The 19,802-nt window shown below is 41.8% G+C and overlaps 1 protein-coding gene across 1 annotated transcript in view; it reads right to left on the bottom strand.

Annotated features, from left to right (window-relative positions):
• Window positions 1-19,802, bottom strand: part of LOC146796632 (cytochrome P450 2K1-like) — a 137,147-nt gene that overhangs the window by 92,848 nt on the left and 24,497 nt on the right. The window contains exons 3-4 of the mRNA XM_085629297.1: window positions 5,303-5,452; window positions 3,089-3,249 (exon numbers count right to left, since the gene is read on the bottom strand). Of these exons, the coding sequence (XP_085485423.1) occupies window positions 3,089-3,249; window positions 5,303-5,452 (311 nt within the window). The remainder of the gene's footprint in view (window positions 1-3,088; window positions 3,250-5,302; window positions 5,453-19,802) is intronic.

Raw genomic sequence — 19,802 nt, forward strand, 5'->3', positions numbered from 1 at the left:
CTGTCAAGAACTGCAGGCACTGGTTGCATGCATACACAGGGTCACAACATATGCCCTCCTGCGTGCACCCCATGGTGCAGAGGCAACAGGGGACCGTGTAGGGCCCACCTTTGTTTCCTCACACCACACTTTTCCTGGCGATGAAGAAACTAGAAATATGCTTGGCGGTACCATATGCTTAGTGGTGCTACAACGGCACCGCCAGCATACTACCAGCCTCACACCATGGCAAGACCGACAGGGATAGCGGATACCTGGCGGCAGCAGTGGTTCTGTGGCGGTCCGACTGCCATAGCCAGAACTATGGCGGGTGGACCTCCACCACGACTACAGGGATCCAATGGACAGCTGCAGTCTTCTTAAGGCCCTCTTTGTGCAAATTTGTGTGTATGTATGTGGAACGTGTGTGAACATGGGTGAACACACACTGAGAATGGGTGTGAGAATGTATGTCTTTTACATCTCTGTGTGGTGGCATGTATAATAGAATATTGCACACCAAAATATTGTGCTGTAAAAATATCATAATAAGAACATTTATGACTGAAATAAAGTTAATGTATTAAGTATGTATAGGTAAATATATATTTTCTATTGCTGACTCCACAACTATGTAGCGCGATGATAATATATTTTCAAGGTATAGCGATATGTCACAGGAATGTATGCTCGCCTAGATACACTTACCTTTGTCATATTTTTGCAGTCCATATTCTAGCTACTATATTTTTGTAGCACAATATTTAAAACTCCATATTCTGTTATGATATCGTGGGGTGTATACATCTCACTGCTTTATCTTTACTATTGAGACAGGCTAGTTCCACAGATCATGACCCTCAATGTGCTTCAGAACATGAGCATTACTATTCCAAAAATACTTCCAAGAGGACTGCATGTCAGTACAAAACACACAACTTCTCCACAGTAAACTCACCTGCTCTAGAGGAATAAACCCAACTGTGCCAGAAAATAAGGCACTGTACTCTAAGAGAAAAAGGACAACACTATAAGAAAATACATCTAGATGGCCAAGAGAATGATCCCAATTGCAGCGCAATTAAAGCATAACTATAGATAATTTACATTTAAAGGGATTTTTAATCCATCAGACAGAATCTTCAAGTTCTGAGAAATTTTCTTTACAATATCAATGTTTCTGCCACCCATGGCGATGGAAGGAATGATGTCCATCACTGATCATTAATCACATGTCTACTTCTTAGTGTTACCTCAGACTACAGCAATACTTTTCAAATCAAAATGACAGGGGCCCCCTGCAGGATGGGATAAGGGGCCAGAGTCTCCTGCATCTGAGAGATATTCCTACGTATTAATAGGTCTCATTTAAGGGTTGGGAGCGCCTTGGAGGGGTTGAGCCCCTACTGCACCGCAGGGGCTGCAGGGGCCTGTGTTATGCCAATGGCTGCCAAAGACTGCTGCATACTCTAAATGTGTTTGCACAGATATTGCAAGCTTTGAGTGTGATTTCACAAATATGTGTTGATGGCATATGAGTTTTCTGTATGTTTTTTATTAAACATTAAAGCATTTCTATCAAGACATACTATAATATTAATTCTTAACAATAATAGGCACTCCATTCAGTAGTTACCATTCTTTACTTTGGAGATGTAGATAACCTTATTTTTACTGTTAAGTGGGACTCTTAAAGCTGTAAATGTGGCTACTAAATATAAACATTCAAGTGCTCAAGATGGCGGACTCTTTTGAATACTAAATATCAGACACACATGAGTAGGTCAAACAGCATTTTTGCTCCAGACAAATATTTTATGCAATATTTTCCCTCTTGACCTAAGAGCAATTGAGAAGTAGTTGTCCCTTACAAGGACAGTGAAAATGTACATTAATTACAAAAAAAGTAGTCATTTGTGGTGCCTGAGCATTCTTCAAAACCCATTAACTTTAAAAACATATGGAGATGGAAAGATATAAGCCTCACTCACTTCCATTGTCTTGCAGCATTCTCAAGGACTTCATTCAGGGCTAATGATTACTAACTTATACATGGACTCCGGGAGCAGCATAGGGTGAATAACGCAGTTCCCTTCCCAACTCCCACCACACTTCAATAAGGTAAAACAATTGGTTAAAACTATCCGAAAGACCACTTCAGTCTGGTGTCCCTCTCTATGTGTTTGTGCCTCTTCTGCACCCCGCCTACCCTACTCGTAGTTTTAGGCCCCTTTTCTTGTTTGTTATAGGGTCTCATCTGTGGCTCGGGTCATTAAAATCAAGGATAATGCCTTTACTAATCACTGTGGGGCTATGCAGGGGATGATAATGCTAAAATAGGGAAGAGTTTGTTCTTCAGTGAAGGAAGAGAAAACCTCTTACATTTGTTGTGGTCTAAGGGTAGGAGTCACTACAAGGGAAAAATATTGTCCTTAAGGTGGAAAAAAAATTCTACTGCTGCACACAAAAAAAACGCATCTCAGCAGGCACAATTGCACACTACGTACAATTACACCAGCAGACATGCCAACTCACACTCATAGCCTGGAATTCACAAAATGTTCCTTGATGACTGCCAGGAAAGTTGGCATTGACACAAGTTTCCTGGAGTAACCTGAAATATTTTGTGAATTACAGAATGTCTTACATGTCCTCCCACACAAGGACATAGACCTACAATCTTTTTTTGTGAAAGTGGCCCACTGAGTACAGGAGTATGTGGAGTAGTGTTGGAGGTGAATATTTGGTGAAGAAGGTCAATTCTGGCAGTAGTCAAGTGAATGGATGGTGAGAGTGGAGCAGGGTATGTTTTAAAAAATTGAGGAACTAAATTGAACTATAATATTGAGCTGAGGATATAATGACTATAACTGATCAGTGATAAGATGGTTGACCAAATAGAGCAGTCAAAGAAAACATAAGACATCTCTAAGATACATTTATTACAAAAGACGCTTTGGTTCCAGAAATGTTAAACCTTTACACATTTCTGGAATTGTACATACAAATTAATACAATACAGTTAGCCATTCAACAATAGAGTTAACACATTAACATACAACAAACTGGAAACAAAAACCTTATATTGTATAATGACACTGATAATTACCTGCACCTGGGAAGAACCTATCAATCTGATATTTTCGCTCAGGAGATGGATCAAAGTCAGAAATGTTGGATCTTCATACTCGAACCTCTTTCCAAATATTATGGAGCTGATGACGTTGGATACAGAGCTGTTCAATATAATCCTTGTATCAAAGGGTTTTCCTACATTCCAAACCATAATTAAAACTTTAGCCATTTTTAATCCTGAAATCCTTATGTCCCTTAGTCATTTTCACAAGAAGGGCTATTGTTTTTACACTAGAATTGGTATTTTGTAAATGTTCTTGGATGCTCTCAGTGAATAAGGGAAATGAGTAATGCAGATATTCACAAACATGTCACATCTAGACGTTTAAAGATGTAGCAAATAATACTGAATTAGACATAGGTCATTTAGTGGAATCATGGGGGATGAGAGAATAGCTTAAAAGGTTTTTTCATGTGTAAAACTATAAGATGTGAAGCAAATATTTTGTAAAATAGGAAATATTGACAGCATTAAAATGTGACATATAAAAAGATGTGTTTTGTACGAGTGTTGTCATAATACAGATTGTTGAGCGTTCCATTTTAGTTACAGTATGAAAGATCGGAGCTGCCGAAAAGATCATGCCCCACTGAATGGTCCACCTTTAAGAAAGGAAGTTTGAGAATATAGGTTAAAGCAGCTGAAAATGCGTGGCGACCATGCCACTTGACTCGCCAGCTCTTTAAAATCTCCTTCTCCAGTGTGCCTCCTCCTGTTATGACCACTAATCTTGTGGTCTACCTTCTTTGTACAGCACCTTGGTGCTTTGTAGCAAGGTTCACACTCAATAATCCTATTAATTCAGAGGTTTTTTCCCATGACTTGCCTGCCATAGATACTACTAAGAAGTGATTTCTTAATTTCTGCTTCACAGTCCCTCAAATAGGAGTATGGCCTTGTGTCTTCTTTAAACTACTGAGATGCAAACCCACTAAGTTCAAAACATTGGGTTTCACCCACACTCTTAGCATGGCTGACTATAAGGTCCTGCCTGAAGGAGCAGCCATTTTTAATCATCCTCAGGTGAACAGTAAGAGAGATCAAACAAGGAACTATCTATAGGAAGATCCTGGAATATTTTAATAACCATGACAAATTATGGCACTGAGAGAAGGTGAGTGCTATAGGACCTCAGTGAGCAAGACAGTCAGTGGCCAAAGATCAGGGAAGTGATGTAGCAAGGACCTGGACCATACACGGAGAGTGAGGGAGACGAGGGTAACTATGATAGTAAAATGTCCTCTATGTCATGGGCACGTGTTCAGAGGAGAAGAATCTGGAGACAAATAGGGTGGTTAAGATAAGACAGAAAAATGGTGAGTTCTATAAATCCCAGGAACCTTACGCCCATCCAGGTCTCCATTTTTTATGTGGGTCTGCATGTTAAGTTGACATGATTGCTTCACGGGTAAGGTTCATGGTGAGCTAGGCTTTTGTTATTCACAAAATATAATTTCTTTCTGAAGTTGCTATCAGCTGTGCATGATTGTTTGAGAAGGGAGTCTAGATGTTATTAAGATGCTTTATGTCTGTTTTGCAGTTGTATTAAAATTATGCTAGGGGTCATACTATTAACATGGTTTTTGTGTACTATTTTGGACCTAAAGACTTTACAAATGCATGCAAAATAGCTGTTCCTGTTTCAGACATTACTTAGATAAAACAGACATCTCATAGTCATATACATTTACAAATATGTAAATATAGTTTTTACGTTTGCAGGTAATCATTTGATAAAAACAAGTACATGGCATTTCTACATAACTTTACAACTTTACAACTAAGCACATATTTTTTACTACTTTATGCAACATTTTTCTAAATCAGGCACATTCAACCTCCAGGAAATAAGCCAGCAAGAGTGAGTTAACATTTGTTGTGATCTGGAGGCCAGATTGAGCCTTTCAGCCTGATATGTGCAGCACTTAGAAATGGCAGAAGTTTATTTTGAAGTTTTATAAGCACAACATTGTTATCCCAATTTTTACAAAGTGAAATAACTATCAGATACACATTCAAAGACTATATCACAGGACAAAACTTCTATATACATGGTCCTCTAATGGTGTACATTTATACACTTTTTCATCCACTGAAATAACTAGGATGCAGAGTACTTCACTGAGTGGCTCCATTAAATCTCACAGCAACCATAATATCATAAAAATAAAAGCACCCATGAGTTACCCTTATGAGATTCGAAATGCGTAATAAGGGCCTGCAATTCATCCAGAATTTTGTCTTCTATGGTTTTCTTGCCCATTCCAAAATCGCGCAGCGTTGATAAAGTAAATCTCCGCATAACTTTCCATGGCTCTCCATGGCTGAAGACAATTCCTGGAAGACAGACATTGATAAATGTTTTTAATACTTCTTTCTGGACGTGGAATAAATACCATATTACAGTCCGGTTCATCTCCACCACAAACATTGATCAAATACCAAAGGTTTGATGAGTAACTGTGCTAGGCCCACACTTGGTTAGCAGTAGGGTGCCAGCCTTAAAGGGCACACACACAAGGGCCTATTTACAAAAAAAGTAAATCTACACTTTACACTGTAAATGTACCACTTTTTAAAATTCACAAAAACTTCCAAGAATTTGCACAGAAAGCTGTGCCAAGCACAGTTTCCATGGTGGTTCCTGGAATGTCATGTGTTTTTCCAATCAGGACCCCACTCCCACTATATGGAATTCTCCATACCATTGGGGGGGAGAAACCATTTTCCCAAGGCCTCGTGGAAATCTGGGGATGTTTCATTCCCCTTCTTGCCCTGGAACTGGTACTTATGCCAGTAATGTGCTGGAGTAAAAGTCCAACCTTGCCCAAGCTGGACAGGGGAATGATAGTAATTTGTGAATGCCCACAAATATAAGTGTTTGTGGACATTCACAAACATCCAAGGCTAATCACACCTTGGGATGTCCAGGAACACCTGTATTCCAACTCCTTGAGTGGTTTACAGGTGACGAAATCACTGCATTTGTCAGGGTTGGGCTGGGAATCAAAAGCAGCCCTGGCTATAAAGTTCTAACCAGGCAGTCCATCACTCCGCATTTTATACTCTGCAAAATCTTTTACAACGCAGGGCTTTACACCGCAAATCATTACAACGCATTCCCCATTACAACGCCCCGGTGGAGTTAGAATTGTAAATTGCATTGTAATGGATAATGCAATGCGTTCAAAAGCCCAGCGTTGTAAAAGATTTTGCGAAGTAAAAAATGTGGGGTAATGACACGCGTTGTAAACCCGTGCAGAGTAAAGTGACATATTCCTCCCTCATCTCTCTCTCTCCTTCTCTCTCTCTTCTTCGCTTTCTCTCTCCTGGACCCCATCCCTGGACGGCACAGATTCTCGCAGTGTTGGTAAACTCTAACAAACCTAGACAAACACCATCTCTGTGAAGATCAGCACCCTATAGAAATTGGTTCCTGCAGTGTGTTTAGGTACTTTTGAGCAAGTGCATTAAAAAAACAAAAAATGCGGTTATATTTGCTTCGGTCTACTGAATACCCAATCCAGTATCAAGGCAGCGTAGAGTTAGAATAGTAAATACACACTACACTGTAGGGATGTATGTCGTTACAACGCACACTTTTACAACGCATGCACTTACAACGCACTTTTTACAACGCACAATCCATTACAACGCATGACATTACAACGCATGACACTACAACGCATTTTTAAAAACTACCTTTACAACGCATTCCATTACAACGCATACTACCATTACAACGCATACCATTACAACGCATAATACTAAATTGCATTTAAGGTAATTATTAGATAGTATAGGGGTAAAAATTACTTTTCTAACTCCAGGGGTTGCAACAGTAGGGAAAGTGTTGGATAGTATAGGGGTAAAAATTACTATTCTAACTCCAGGGGGTGCAACAGTAGGGTAAGTGTTGGATAGTATAGGGGTAAAAATTACTATTCTAACTCCAGGGGGTGCAACAGTAGGGAAAGTGTTGGATAGTATAGGGGTAAAAATTACTATTCTAACTCCAGGGGGTGCAACAGTAGGGTAAGTGTTGGATAGTATAGGGGTAAAAATTACTATTCTAACTCCAGGGGGTGCAACAGTAGGGAAAGTGTTGGATAGTATAGGGGTAAAAATTACTATTCTAACTCCAGGGGGTGCAACAGTAGGGAAAGTGTTGGATAGTATAGGGGTAAAAATTACTATTCTAACTCCAGGGGGTGCAACAGTAGGGAAAGTGTTGGATAGTATAGGGGTAAAAATTACTATTCTAACTCCAGGGGGTGCAACAGTAGGGAAAGTGTTGGATAGTATAGGGGTAAAAATTACTATTCTAACTCCAGGGGGTGCAACAGTAGGGAAAGTGTTGGATAGTGTAGTTTAATATTATGCGTTGTAATGGTATGCGTTGTAATGGTAGTATGCGTTGTAATGGAATGCGTTGTAAAGGTAGTTTTTAAAAATGCGTTGTAGTGTCATGCGTTGTAATGTCATGCGTTGTAATGGATTATGCGTTGTAAAAAATGCGTTGTAAGTGTAGTGCGTTGTAAAAGTTGCGTTGTAAAGGTTGTTCCGCCACTGTAGCCATGGTGAGAGGCATTGTGCTCGCATTGCACTAGGCCCTCTCTGCAAGGAATAAAGATACAACAATAACATTTCCAATACACCTTCATGCAGTGAAACCTCCAAACGTTATCTGGTCACTTATCAATGCAGAGAGAGGATGTAGTAATGAGGTACCACGAAGGCTTTGAGTATGTTTATTCTCTTATGACTCTCCCAGGAATGCTGTTACAACCCCCCGGCGGATGTTATCTCTCTTCCCCAACATTGTAATCTAACAGCACGTGTCACCCCTCATGCACACACACAAAAGGGGAGGAAGGACTTGGTGGGAAAGAGGGGAGAACAATGGTGTAATACAATAAGCTATTTTCTACATATTACATCTTCTCCCTCTCATCAAAGATTTATTCAAGTACATAGCCTTTGAATCTAAGGGGAGGAGCACCATTTCTTTTAACTCTAGGATGGTCAGCAGAATTGGTCCTTCATTCTGCCAGGAAATGTTGATACAATACTTACCATTAGTTCCTTCACTACTCAATCCTTCATGCACACTGGTCTCTTCATTACCATCTGCCTCAATCATTCCCTATTGTTTGAACATGGACCCTCTTAGAGATATAGGGGCCTATGCATCAACAATGCCATTTGCGATTCCTTATTAGCGAAAAATAAGGAATCGCTAATAAGGAATAGCAAAAGGCTATGCATGTAGGAATCGCTATTCAAATAGCGATTCCTTAATATTCCTTATTACCGAATCGGTAATACCGAATCGGTAATAAGGAATACCTACCCATTCATTCCTATGGGCTTGGAGGCCCATAGGAATGAATGTAAAGCCAGTCTGTATTAGCGATTCGGTATTACCGAATCGCTAATAGCGGGAGCACTTTCAAGGGTGCCAGGGTGTCAAAAGGACACCCTGTTGCACCCCTGAAAATGATATGTGCACATATGTTGCACACACACATGCTCTAAGGGCATGTGTGTGCGCAACATGAAACTTTGAAAAATGCACAAAAGTGCATTTTTCAAAGTTTTTGTAAATTACCATGCAGTTCATCTTCATGGTAATTTGCTCCCCCTATTAGCGAAATCGCTAATTTTTTAACTTTGATGCATTGCATTTAAGGAATCTCACTTTGGGATTCCTTAAATGCAATCGCTATTTAAGGAATCGGTATTTAAGGAATCCCTATTTAAAGAATCACTATTTAAGGATTCCTTAAATAGCGATTTCTGCTTTTGGGTTGATGCATTGGGATTGGGTATTTTTTACTTAATACCGGGAGCTATTACCGAATCGGTATTTTACCGACTGGATTTTGGGTTGATGCATGAGGCTGTTAGTGGGTTCAACAGCTACAATATTCAATCCATTCCACCACTGACCGTTGTCTAATAGGATTACAGAACCCTTGGTTTTGACTACTCACCTTGGTTCACTTTATTTGCTCATATTGTTTCTTTTCATGGGGTATTTCACTCTTACTTGGTCACCATTTCTTACAGACATTTTCTTTACAGCTTTCTTAGCATCATAGTTGCTGCGCATTTTACATTGACATTTAGACACTAGGCTCCGCATTTGGACATCTTTTTCGGCTTATCTCTTGCCTTCCCATTTTTCACATGCCAATGACCAGTATGGTGGCAATTATGTACTAGGCATCTTATCCATAAGCAATACAAATGGAGTTCTTCCAGTGGTATTGTGGGGAGCAGTGCAGTATGACCATATCCTGTTCTGAGGGCAGCTTTAACTGAAATATGTGACCTTAGCAGCATTCAACATGGCCATTGATTTGGGGATGATAGAAAGATGGCTTTATATTTTCTACCCCATTCACCTTCAAGAAATTCACTATCTCTTGGCACACAAACTGCACCTCATTATCACTTACCAATTGTTGTGGAAATTCTTTGCAACAAGACAATTCCTTTAAAAACTCAATTACTTCTGAGGTAATTGGTTGGAACAGAAATGTCACCTCAATTCATTTGGGTAAGTAATCAATTATAACAATAGCATGCAAAGGGGAAAGACATTCATGTGCCCTATAAAGTTAATTCCAACCTTTTCCCTTCTGGTAACTCAATAGAGGGCATGGGACATTTATGTGTCGACAAAGTTTTATCAACACTGCAACAAGTGCAACATTGATTGACATAGACCTCAACATCACGGTCCTTTGAAGGCCACCAGTATATTGCTCTTAGCTTCTTTTCAGTCATTCCAACATGACCATCATGAGCAAGAGCTACTAGTTTTCCTTTCAAGGATGACAGTGCAATCAGGGTATCAACACATAACACAAACTCATCTACCACAGTGATATCATCCTTTATCTTCCAAAATGGCTTAATGACCTCACCAAATACCCTTTCACATGGCTATCCTTTAATAATGTTATCTTTCACCTTAATTAATGTGTTTAGGTTATTAATAGCTGTCAATCATTCTTTCGTTTTAATATTTATGTCCAACCCCTAGCTAAAATAGCGGAAAAGTTTTGTCTATCCATATATGTGTATGCGGATGACACTCAGATTATCTTTTCATTTGCTGCAATAGATGACAGGACCACATTTAATCTGTCTACCAGCCTACAAGCAAAACTGAGGTGCTCATTCTAGGCAACCAAACTCAGATGTGGGGTCCACATTGCTGGCCAGACATACTGGCCATTTGCCCCGCCCCTAGTGAGTCAATTAAGGACCTAGGTTTCTGGTTAGATAGCAAACTTACTATGGAGCAACAGATTACAAGGGCAGCTGCATGCTGTTTTGGAATATTAAGATCCTTGAGAAACATCATGTGGTAGTTACCTCCTACCCTGCAAAAAAACGTAGTGCAGGACTTGATAATTTCAAGTCGGGACTATGGCAATGTATTATATTTGGGGGGTCATGCAGTCTCGGCTGAGGCGTTTTCAGACTGTGTAGAGTCCTGCGGCTCGTCTGCTATGTCACATCCCACGGACTGAATCAAAGCATATATATAACTTACACTGGGTCCCAAATGCCAAACGTATCAAGTCCAAGACTTTGTTTATGTTTTAAAAGCATGACATTGAATGGGCCCTACATATATAAACTCTTTCATACATCCATGTCCCCAGGTGAGCTCTACGCTCTGGCAACTCTCATTTAGTCTCTATCCCAAGATTCAAAAGTGCTAGACAAGGTGAACGTTCTTTTGTTTATTTAGGTCCTAAGCTATGCAATAGCTTACCTGTTGAATGGTGATTATGCAGCTCTTATGTTTTGTTCCGGAAGCTACTTAAAACCTTGCTTTTCTGAGCTTGTGTGGGTTGTCTGGTCTTTTCCACCAGCGCTGGTAAACCCTGGTTGGGTAGTCATGCACTTTACAAATCTGATTGATTGATAGCAGTGTTTGAGTCCCCAAAATCAACCAGACATGATACTGTTACATCATCATTATCCTCGGCCTCATCCCTATCTTGTTCTTCATCACAAGGAGCTTGTGACAGGTACTCTGCTGAGACATTCATTCTCCCTGTAAGGTGTTCTATTCTGAACTGGTATTCCTGAAGCCTACAGGTCAACTTGCCGATTCTTGGTGAAGTTTAACCTGGTCAATCACCCTCTAAGATGCTAACAAGAGGCTTATGGTCAGTTCTGATTAAAAATTATATTACCCAAAGGAAACTTGTTTACTGCCCATACACAGGTCAGTAACTCCTGTTCTATCACTGAGTAGTTTTTTCTGCCCCTCTCAATTTACATGATGCGAACACAATAGTATTTTCACTCTTAGAAGACTTTTGACTGAGTACAGCTCCTAGTCCTTTCCGGCTTGCATCCGTGGTCACAATGTATTGTAGTTTTTCAACAAACTTTTGTAGTGAGGGAGCTTGCTCCAATTCTTTTTGTATCTCCTTCATGTTGCCATCACATTCACTACTCTATATAAACTCCACACGCTTCTTAGAGGTCATATGCAATGGTTCTACATTGTCTGCAAAGTGTTGTATGAACTTTGAATGAAAGTCACACATGCCCAAAAAAGACAACAATTCATCTTCGTGACATGAAGTGGGTGAATTTGAAATTCCTGAGACTAACGGAGGTTTCAGACAAACGTCATTTTCATCAATCAAATGACCGGGTACTGTGCAGTGTCTTTTAAAAGTTGCATTTTCTCTCTTGTTTTGGTAATCCACTTTCTTGAATTCTTTGTAATACTTGTTTTAATATTGATTTTCTCATGAACTGTTTTACTGTAAATTAGCATGTTGCCCTGGAAGGCTCTAACACCATGCATGCCTGCAAACAGCTGATTTATGACAAGTTGAAACACAGCAGAAGCTGAACACAATCCAAAATATAACCTACAAAATTGGAATGCTCCTTCAGGGGTGACAAATACAGTGTACTTCTTGTATATTTGGTCCAGTTGTATGTGGTGGTAGACTGCACTGAAGTTCAGGGTCATGAAGATGTTAGCTTGGTTCAATGTCATCACCATCTCATTTCCTAATGTTAGTCATTGGCAATCTACCACTATATTGCGGATCAGTTGACAAAGGGCTATGCATTAATGGATTAAGCTGGTTCTTTTCTCACTATCACAACCAGAGACAACCATTCCAAAGCCTTGATTAGCTCTATCACTTCATTGTCACACCATTCCATTAATATAGTCTTCACTTCTGTGCATGCTGACAACGGTTTGTTTCTAATATGTTGTTTGACTGGACGAGAAATTGTTTTTCATTTAATTTCATGTCTGATGTATTTCAGACATCCAAGTTTCTAGTTAAACACTTCTCTATATTGTTCAAGAATGGTGTCCAATCCATCTTCTACAATGCTGAACACATAAGGTTGTTGAGATGGGTTTATTACCATTCTAAGCTTCTGCTGTTCTAGCCATCCTAAGATGCTCACATTGTGATATACCACATATACCTTTGTAACAATATTCTTGTTCTTTAAAGACAAGTTTGCTTCTTATACTCCCTCCAGTTTGATCTTACGCACACCCTAAGCACCCAGAATGATTCTGATGTGCTCCAATGCCTCTCTGTCACGTATTGTAAGTATCTTTTGAGATGATACTAATTCTTGACCCAGTGTCAACCAAGACATCAGCATCATCCCCATTCACTTCTACATTACGGTTGACTCAGATCTACTTCCTTGTTGGTCAATCAATCAGGGGTTTATTAAGAGCGCTACTCACCCGTGAGGGTCTCAAGGTGCTGAGGGGGGGTGGAGGGGGTCGCAGATCCGTTAGCCGAAGAGCCAGGTCTTGAGGGCCTTCCTGAAGGTGCTCAGGGAGGGGGCAAAACTGATGTCTGCCAGAAGCTCGTTCCAGGTTTTGGCCTCAATGTGAGAGAAGGATCTTCCACCTGCTCTGGCTCTGTGGATGCACGAGGTTTCGGCCAGTGTGAGGTTGGAAGATCGTAGATTTCTTTTGGGTATGTGGAAGTTGATTCTATCGTTGAGGTATTTGGGTCCGGTGTTGTGTAGGCATTTGTAGGCATGGGTGAGGATTTTGAAGGTGACTCTTTTTTCCAAGGGGAGCCAGTGGAGCATTCAAAGGTGTTGGCTGATGTGTTCATGACGGGGGATGCAGAGGACAAGTCCGGCGGCAGTATTCTCTATCGTCTGGAGTTTTCGAAGTAGGGACTTGTTTATGCCGGCGTATAGTGCGTTTCCATAGTCCAGTTGGTGATCACTACTAGTAACACTAGGTGTTCCATCAATTCATTTTCATCACAATCTTCTTCTGAATAACAGTCTTTCACACTGTATACTCTTTTGTCATGTGATGTTCTACATACTTTGGGAAAATGCTCCTTTTCCACAGACTGTGCATAACTTAACAAGTGCTGGACAATTTTTGCTAGATGCCAGATGAGAATTTGACCTACAATGGTAACATGCAGGATTGTCGTTGAGAGACATGAAATCTTTTGTCTTGTTGAATTTATTCTACATATTCTGAGCCACTTCCCTTTTTTTCCAAACAAGGTTCACGTCAGAATTATGGTTCTCAGGCCTACGTAGCAACTTAACTTCCTCTTATGGATCTTTCTATATATTTGAAATCACCTTGTTAAGGCTCCACTTTCTATGACTTAGAAGTTTCTCTTGCACCTTCACAAATGTGGTATGCATTACCAATTGGTCCTGAATCATTTCATCCATTTCTCTAAAAGAATGTGCAGTAGGTAACATCCTTAAGGTGGCAACATAGAATTCAAGTGATTTGCCAGGTGGTTGGTAACTATGATAGAAATTATCGTTCCATTATTACATTCATAGTTGTATCTAAATTATTTAGAATTCTACTTTTTGCTTCTATAAAAGCGTCCTATTCTTGGTCCTCTTCCTCCTTTTCAACTGGTGCGCCAAATAGCCTTTTACCTTTCAGGCCCAAACAATTGTACATCACGGCTGGGTTACTGGCTGAATTATAATTAGTTGCGTTAATTGCCCCTGATGTTTTCCAAAAGATCTAATCCATTGGGTCCAGCTTTCAGCAGGGTGACCAGGAACTTCCAAAAAGATAGAAGGCATAGACGCCACATTCATTACTCATGCCATAGTTCAATGTATTCTTAACCAGTTTAATGAATGAGCTATACCAGAATCACACTTTCAAAACAATAATTTGGGAAGAACAGTCAAAGTCTAAGCACTGTGACAAGACGATATATAAAGTAGAGATGATCAAATATGTTGTTTTTTAAAGAAATGGCTCCCCTGGTGGACAAATCAATTAAAATCCTCCTCTTGAATGGGGATAATGGGTGTGAGCTTCCCTGCTTCTTCCCAGGGGACCCGCCATCGGAGATAACTCAGTTCCTGTCAAAGACGAGTGCAGCCAGTGTAGATCCTGAGGCGATTTTAAGTACTTCATCCAACCATTAAATTGAATGGAAAAACAACAGTATGAGTAGGGGTGAGCAGTAATACATTCTTGGCAACCAAGCTTAATATAGGATCCGATGATCGAAGCCAATTTTTCTAGTGTAAAAATTAGGTAACGCAAAGTGTTTCAGTATGTTTATTCTCTTATGGCTCTCACAGGAATGCTGTTACAAACCCCTGGCGAACATTCTCTCCATCCCCTGACATTCCAATCAAGCCGCTCATGGCATCCCACATGCACACACATGTACGGGAGTAAGGACTGGGTAGGGAATAGTGGAGAACAAAGGTGTAAATTCGATATGCTGTTTTCAATATATATCACGGAGCTGTACTTTAATTGCCATAGATCTAACCCTTCCTAAGCGGACTCCTCTGTGGGCCAGGGCCGACTTCATGGCTGTCACTCTTGACTTTGGAAGTGGAGTTGACTTGAAATCGCTTTTAACTTCCCCCTTTTGATTACGATCCCAGTCATGCCACACACATCAGAGCTGCTTCTCACTTGCCATAGCAAACACAAGGAGATGATGGATGAAGCGCAGGAACTTTTCAATCAACCCCAGTCACTATTAGATCTGGGTTGAATCCATCATTGTTCTTCAGCTCACGACACCACCCCAGTTCAGAACCAGCCATATGCAAATCAGTCTTGACCCTGTTCCTCATGAGAACGCTCCAGCCAGAACAGCCAATCCAGGTCTTCCCTGGATCAGAAACAAGCCTCCTGTGACTAGTTTAAGGATAACACTTCTCATCAGCCAGGATACCTTGAATCCAGTGGCAAAGTGAGCAAGGGACCCACGTCTGGGCATACCCTGCCAACTTAGAGTAAACAAAGCAAGCGCAAGGAGATGATGGATGGAGCACAGAAACTTTTCAGACACTCACCCCAAGTCAATATTACACCTGGGTTGAATCCATCATCATTCTTTAGCTCACTTTGCCACCCCGCCATAGACATGAGTACTACAAAAACAGGAGAGCAAAGCCTGGCTTCATGGACTTACTCTTAGATATATGCATTTCAGGCTTTATGGTCATCTGACTGCATGTACATTCTGTCTATCTCTCTTGTCTATGTCCATCCATCCTTGTAACCTCAGCACTGTGCTTGGCTCACACACTTTCTTAAGTGGCATTTTCAAATTCTCACCCTGGGGAGCAATTTTAATCTTACTTGTTTATTATGTTTAAATGTTCTTTCTCCCTTTCAGTTGGATTGTTGTTTTTTTTACATTTTATTATTTTCTAGTAGCTGCTATGTCGAGAGAGCTAGACAGCAACACCAAGAGCTGCTGGGCTCAGTTTGCTTTCAGAGATCCTCATTGATTTCCTGGTTGCAGACTAGCATTACCTCTGCCTGAAAACACGGCTCCTCTTTCAGGACAAGAAGCCATTTAAACAAGTTGGGCACGCGGACATGCAGCAGATGGCACATAGTGGCCATGCCACTGGCGCACCAAAGGTGCACTTAATGTAAGCCCATTATATGCCCATCCGTGTACCTTTTGTGCTCAGTGCCAATGGTTCTGCCCCATGTGGCCTAACAGACTGGTCTACAATAAAAGTGAGCTTCTTTCACTTGATTCTGGTAAGTGAAGTACTTCCTATCTGTTTACACCAACAAAACTTGATTTCTGCAAACTGGTTGCTGCTGCCACTTTACCCCAATGCCTGATACACCTGTCTCCCGATACTTCCACCTTCTCCTTCATCTCAGCGTCACTTTGATCTCCTCCCTGCACTGCGCGAGCGGAACTGTGGCACTGAACCACTCAATCCACACACTTACTCAAAATTCATGAACTTGGATGCTCGCCTGGACATCTTATCCATTGATGAATCGTGGATATAAGAGGCTGCAAGAACTGATTTAGAGGCAGTCTGCTTGCCCAATTTCTGGACCTTCCATCCCTCCATGTAGGCAGGTATGGACAGGGCTAGGCAATTATTTACAGGCATCCCCAGTATTTCTCACCTAACCAATAGAGGCTTTTTCTTACACTGAACTTCTTATTAAACATACATCAGTTCAAATAAACAATACAGAGGTATCAGCAAATCTATGTACTGTGATGCCGCACGGGGGAAAAGGTTACAGCATTACATAGGAGGGGAATGCTACGGGGTGAGAAGGTCATCTTGTTCAATACAACGAGGCGGCGCACATATCTCTCCGCGATAGGTATTCCAAGGGCTCCAAATACGGGACCACTTTTTGGGGCATCCCCTGGCTGAATACACCGTCTTCTCCCTATTAATGCACCAATCAAGGTCCTTTTCCCAGGCTCCTATTGTGGGTGGTTGAGCTGTGCCCCATAGCTGTGCAATATTTCGTTTAGCAAGCATGAACCCCAGCGTGGCCCATTGTGTCTGGTGAGTGTTCAGGTCTGTAGGTTCCCATATATTCAGGAGGCACCTTCGCGCCTCTGGGTGGAGACAGACATGTAGCACCGCATTTATTGTATTGTGTACCTTGTGCCAGAAGGAACTGATGTATTTACACTCCCATATGATGTGTATGAATGTTCCCATATGGCCACTTCGCCTCTTGCACTCCCCACCATCGGCCTTCCCCATATGTATCAGACGGGGTCCAGTGATATACACCCTATGGAGGATTTTGAGCTGTACCAGCCTGAGGTGCGCTGGAATGGCGACCACTCTAGGGGAGGACACTGCCTCCGGCCAGTCCTCATCATCCATCTCAATCCGATCTTGCATCCATTTCTCATGCAATGATTGGAGGGGATCCGCCATGTTATTTATCAATTTCATGTATATTAAGGAAATAGTTTTTTCGGGTAGGTGGCCGTCCAAAATTCTGTCTTCCAAGGGTGAGGACTCGGGAGGAACAGCACCTATAGGTAGAAGAGATTGAAGTGAGTGTAGAACCTGTGCATATCGGAAATATTCAGTGTCTGCCAACGTGTGTTCCTTTTGCAGAGCGGTGAAGGACTTGGCACCTTCCTCTCCTCAAATGTCTTTAATACGTGAAATTCCAATGAGGTCCCACCTGTCAAACTCCTTTGACCTCCATAGGTTACCCAGTTTCTCAGAATCGCAAAGTGGGGTTGCTAGTGTCAATCTATGTCCCCATCCAAGAGAATTAGTGGCGTCGTGCCAAATTTGGACGGAGTGTTTGGTGGGGCCTGTTAATGTGTATCGTTTAGGCCGTAAATATAATGCCCTGTTATAGTTGCCTCCGGGAAGGAGCCATCTATCCATGGTATATCCGTGATCGTCGCTTCGACCGTACATGCCATGATTGACAGCTGCTAGATGTGCTGCCCAGTAGTATTTTTTAATGTCGGGGAGGCTAATGCCTCTGTCATACCAGTTCAAAGTCAGCTTATTCAGGGCGATGCGCGGTCTTCCGTCCCATAGCAGGTCTCTCTGGAGGCCCTCAACCTCCTTGAAGTAAGGCGTTGGAACAGGGTCCAGGGTGTTCTGCAGGGCGTAGAGGAATCTGGGCAAGGACATCATTTTAAACAGGGCAGCCCTGCCCAAGAGAGAGAGGAGAAGCGATTTCCAGCTGGAAATATCTTTTTTGAGCTTACGCAGGGGTGGAAGAAGGTTTTGGGCGTAGCGGAGCAAAGGGTCAAGAGAGATAAAAATCCTTAAATACTTAAAGCAGACAGTGTTAATCTGTATTGGGCAGTCTCTCGGGGGGATGGGTGGATCTCCCCTGAGGACGAACAATAGGGACTTACCCCAATTGACAGTAAATCCAGAAAATCTACTGAATACTGCCAGAATATCTAATACCGCTATCAGGGATTTCTTAGGGAAGGCCAGGTAAAGCAATATGTCGTCAGCATGGAGTGAGATGTGGTCTTCCCAGTCAGGCGACCATCTCAATCCTCGTATCATTGCATCTCTTCGGATCCAGGCTGCTAGTGGTTCTAGGGCTAGGGCAAAAAGAAGATGCGAAAGTGGGCATTCCTGACGGGTTCCTCGACTAAGCAGGAACGTGGCTGACAATTTATTATTGACTAACACCTGAGCCAAAGGTTCACTGTACAAGAGACATACCCATTGGATGTATTTTGGACCAAATCCCATCTTTGCTAAAACTGCCCAGAGGTAGGGCCATTCAATAGTGTCGAACGCCATGGTCGCGTCCAGGGACATGATCACAGCTGGCTCTTGGATGGTAAGTGCTCAACCCAACAACCCGTGAACTCTACGCAAGTTCAAGGCCGTATTTCTGTTGGGCGTAAAGCCGGATTGATCTGGGTGTACTAGGCTACTTATTATTTTAACCAGGCGGGTGGCTAAGAACTTGGCCAGAATTTTAGGTTCGGCATTCAGAAGGGAAATTGGTCTGTATGAGGCACAGTCAGTCTTGGGTTTGCCTTCTTTATGTATAGTAACTATGGTGGCAATCCTCTATTCCCTGGGCAGCGTCCCACCCGCCCTGGATTCCTCAAACATAGATTTTAGGTATGGTGCAAGTTTATCGGGTCAAAGTTTGTACAGCTCGATGGGAGGCCATTGGGACCAAGGGCCTTCCCCGAGTTTAAAGAGCGGATGGCTTGTGCTATCTCATCCTTTGTCAAGTCACTGTCCATATAGTCACGTTCTTCTAAGGAGAGTTTGGGGAGCCTAATGTTACGTAGTAATTCCTGAGAGTCCTCTTCAGTGTAAGAGGTTACTGTTGTGTAAACAGTCTGGAAATGACTGGCAAATCTGTCTACTATTTCTTGTGGCTCAGTAAGAGAAGTGTCTCCATCAACTTTGAGTTCCGTGACCAGTCTGCTCGCCCAATCTTTTTTGTCCAGCCACGCTATGAGTTTCCCTGCTTTGTCTCCCAGGTCGTAAATCCTGCCCAGTCGCTCTCTGCCCAGAATTGTGCCTCTATCTGTGACTAGAGCCTTATAGTCATGTTGTTTCAGGCTCAGCAAAAGGAGCTTCTCCGGCGTCACACCAGATTCTAGGTCACCCTCTAACCTATAAATTTCAGCCTCGTTGTGTTGGACCTTTTTGTTTATCCTTCTTCATTCCAGAAATCAATAACAGGGCCTGACCCCGAATTACAGCCTTGAATGCTTCCCATAAGGACTGGGATGAGGACACGGACCCTTCATTTGCCAAGAAGTAGTCGTCCATGGCTTTGATGAGGTTTTTGTGGATTTCTCGGATCTCGGAGGTACCATGGATTAATTGGGGCTAGTCTTCCCATTGTGACCCGTTTAAGGACTATATGGATACATAC

Source organism: Triturus cristatus, chromosome 10 (genome assembly GCF_964204655.1).
Source record: "Triturus cristatus chromosome 10, aTriCri1.1, whole genome shotgun sequence".
Taxonomy (NCBI): Eukaryota; Metazoa; Chordata; class Amphibia; order Caudata; family Salamandridae; genus Triturus; species Triturus cristatus.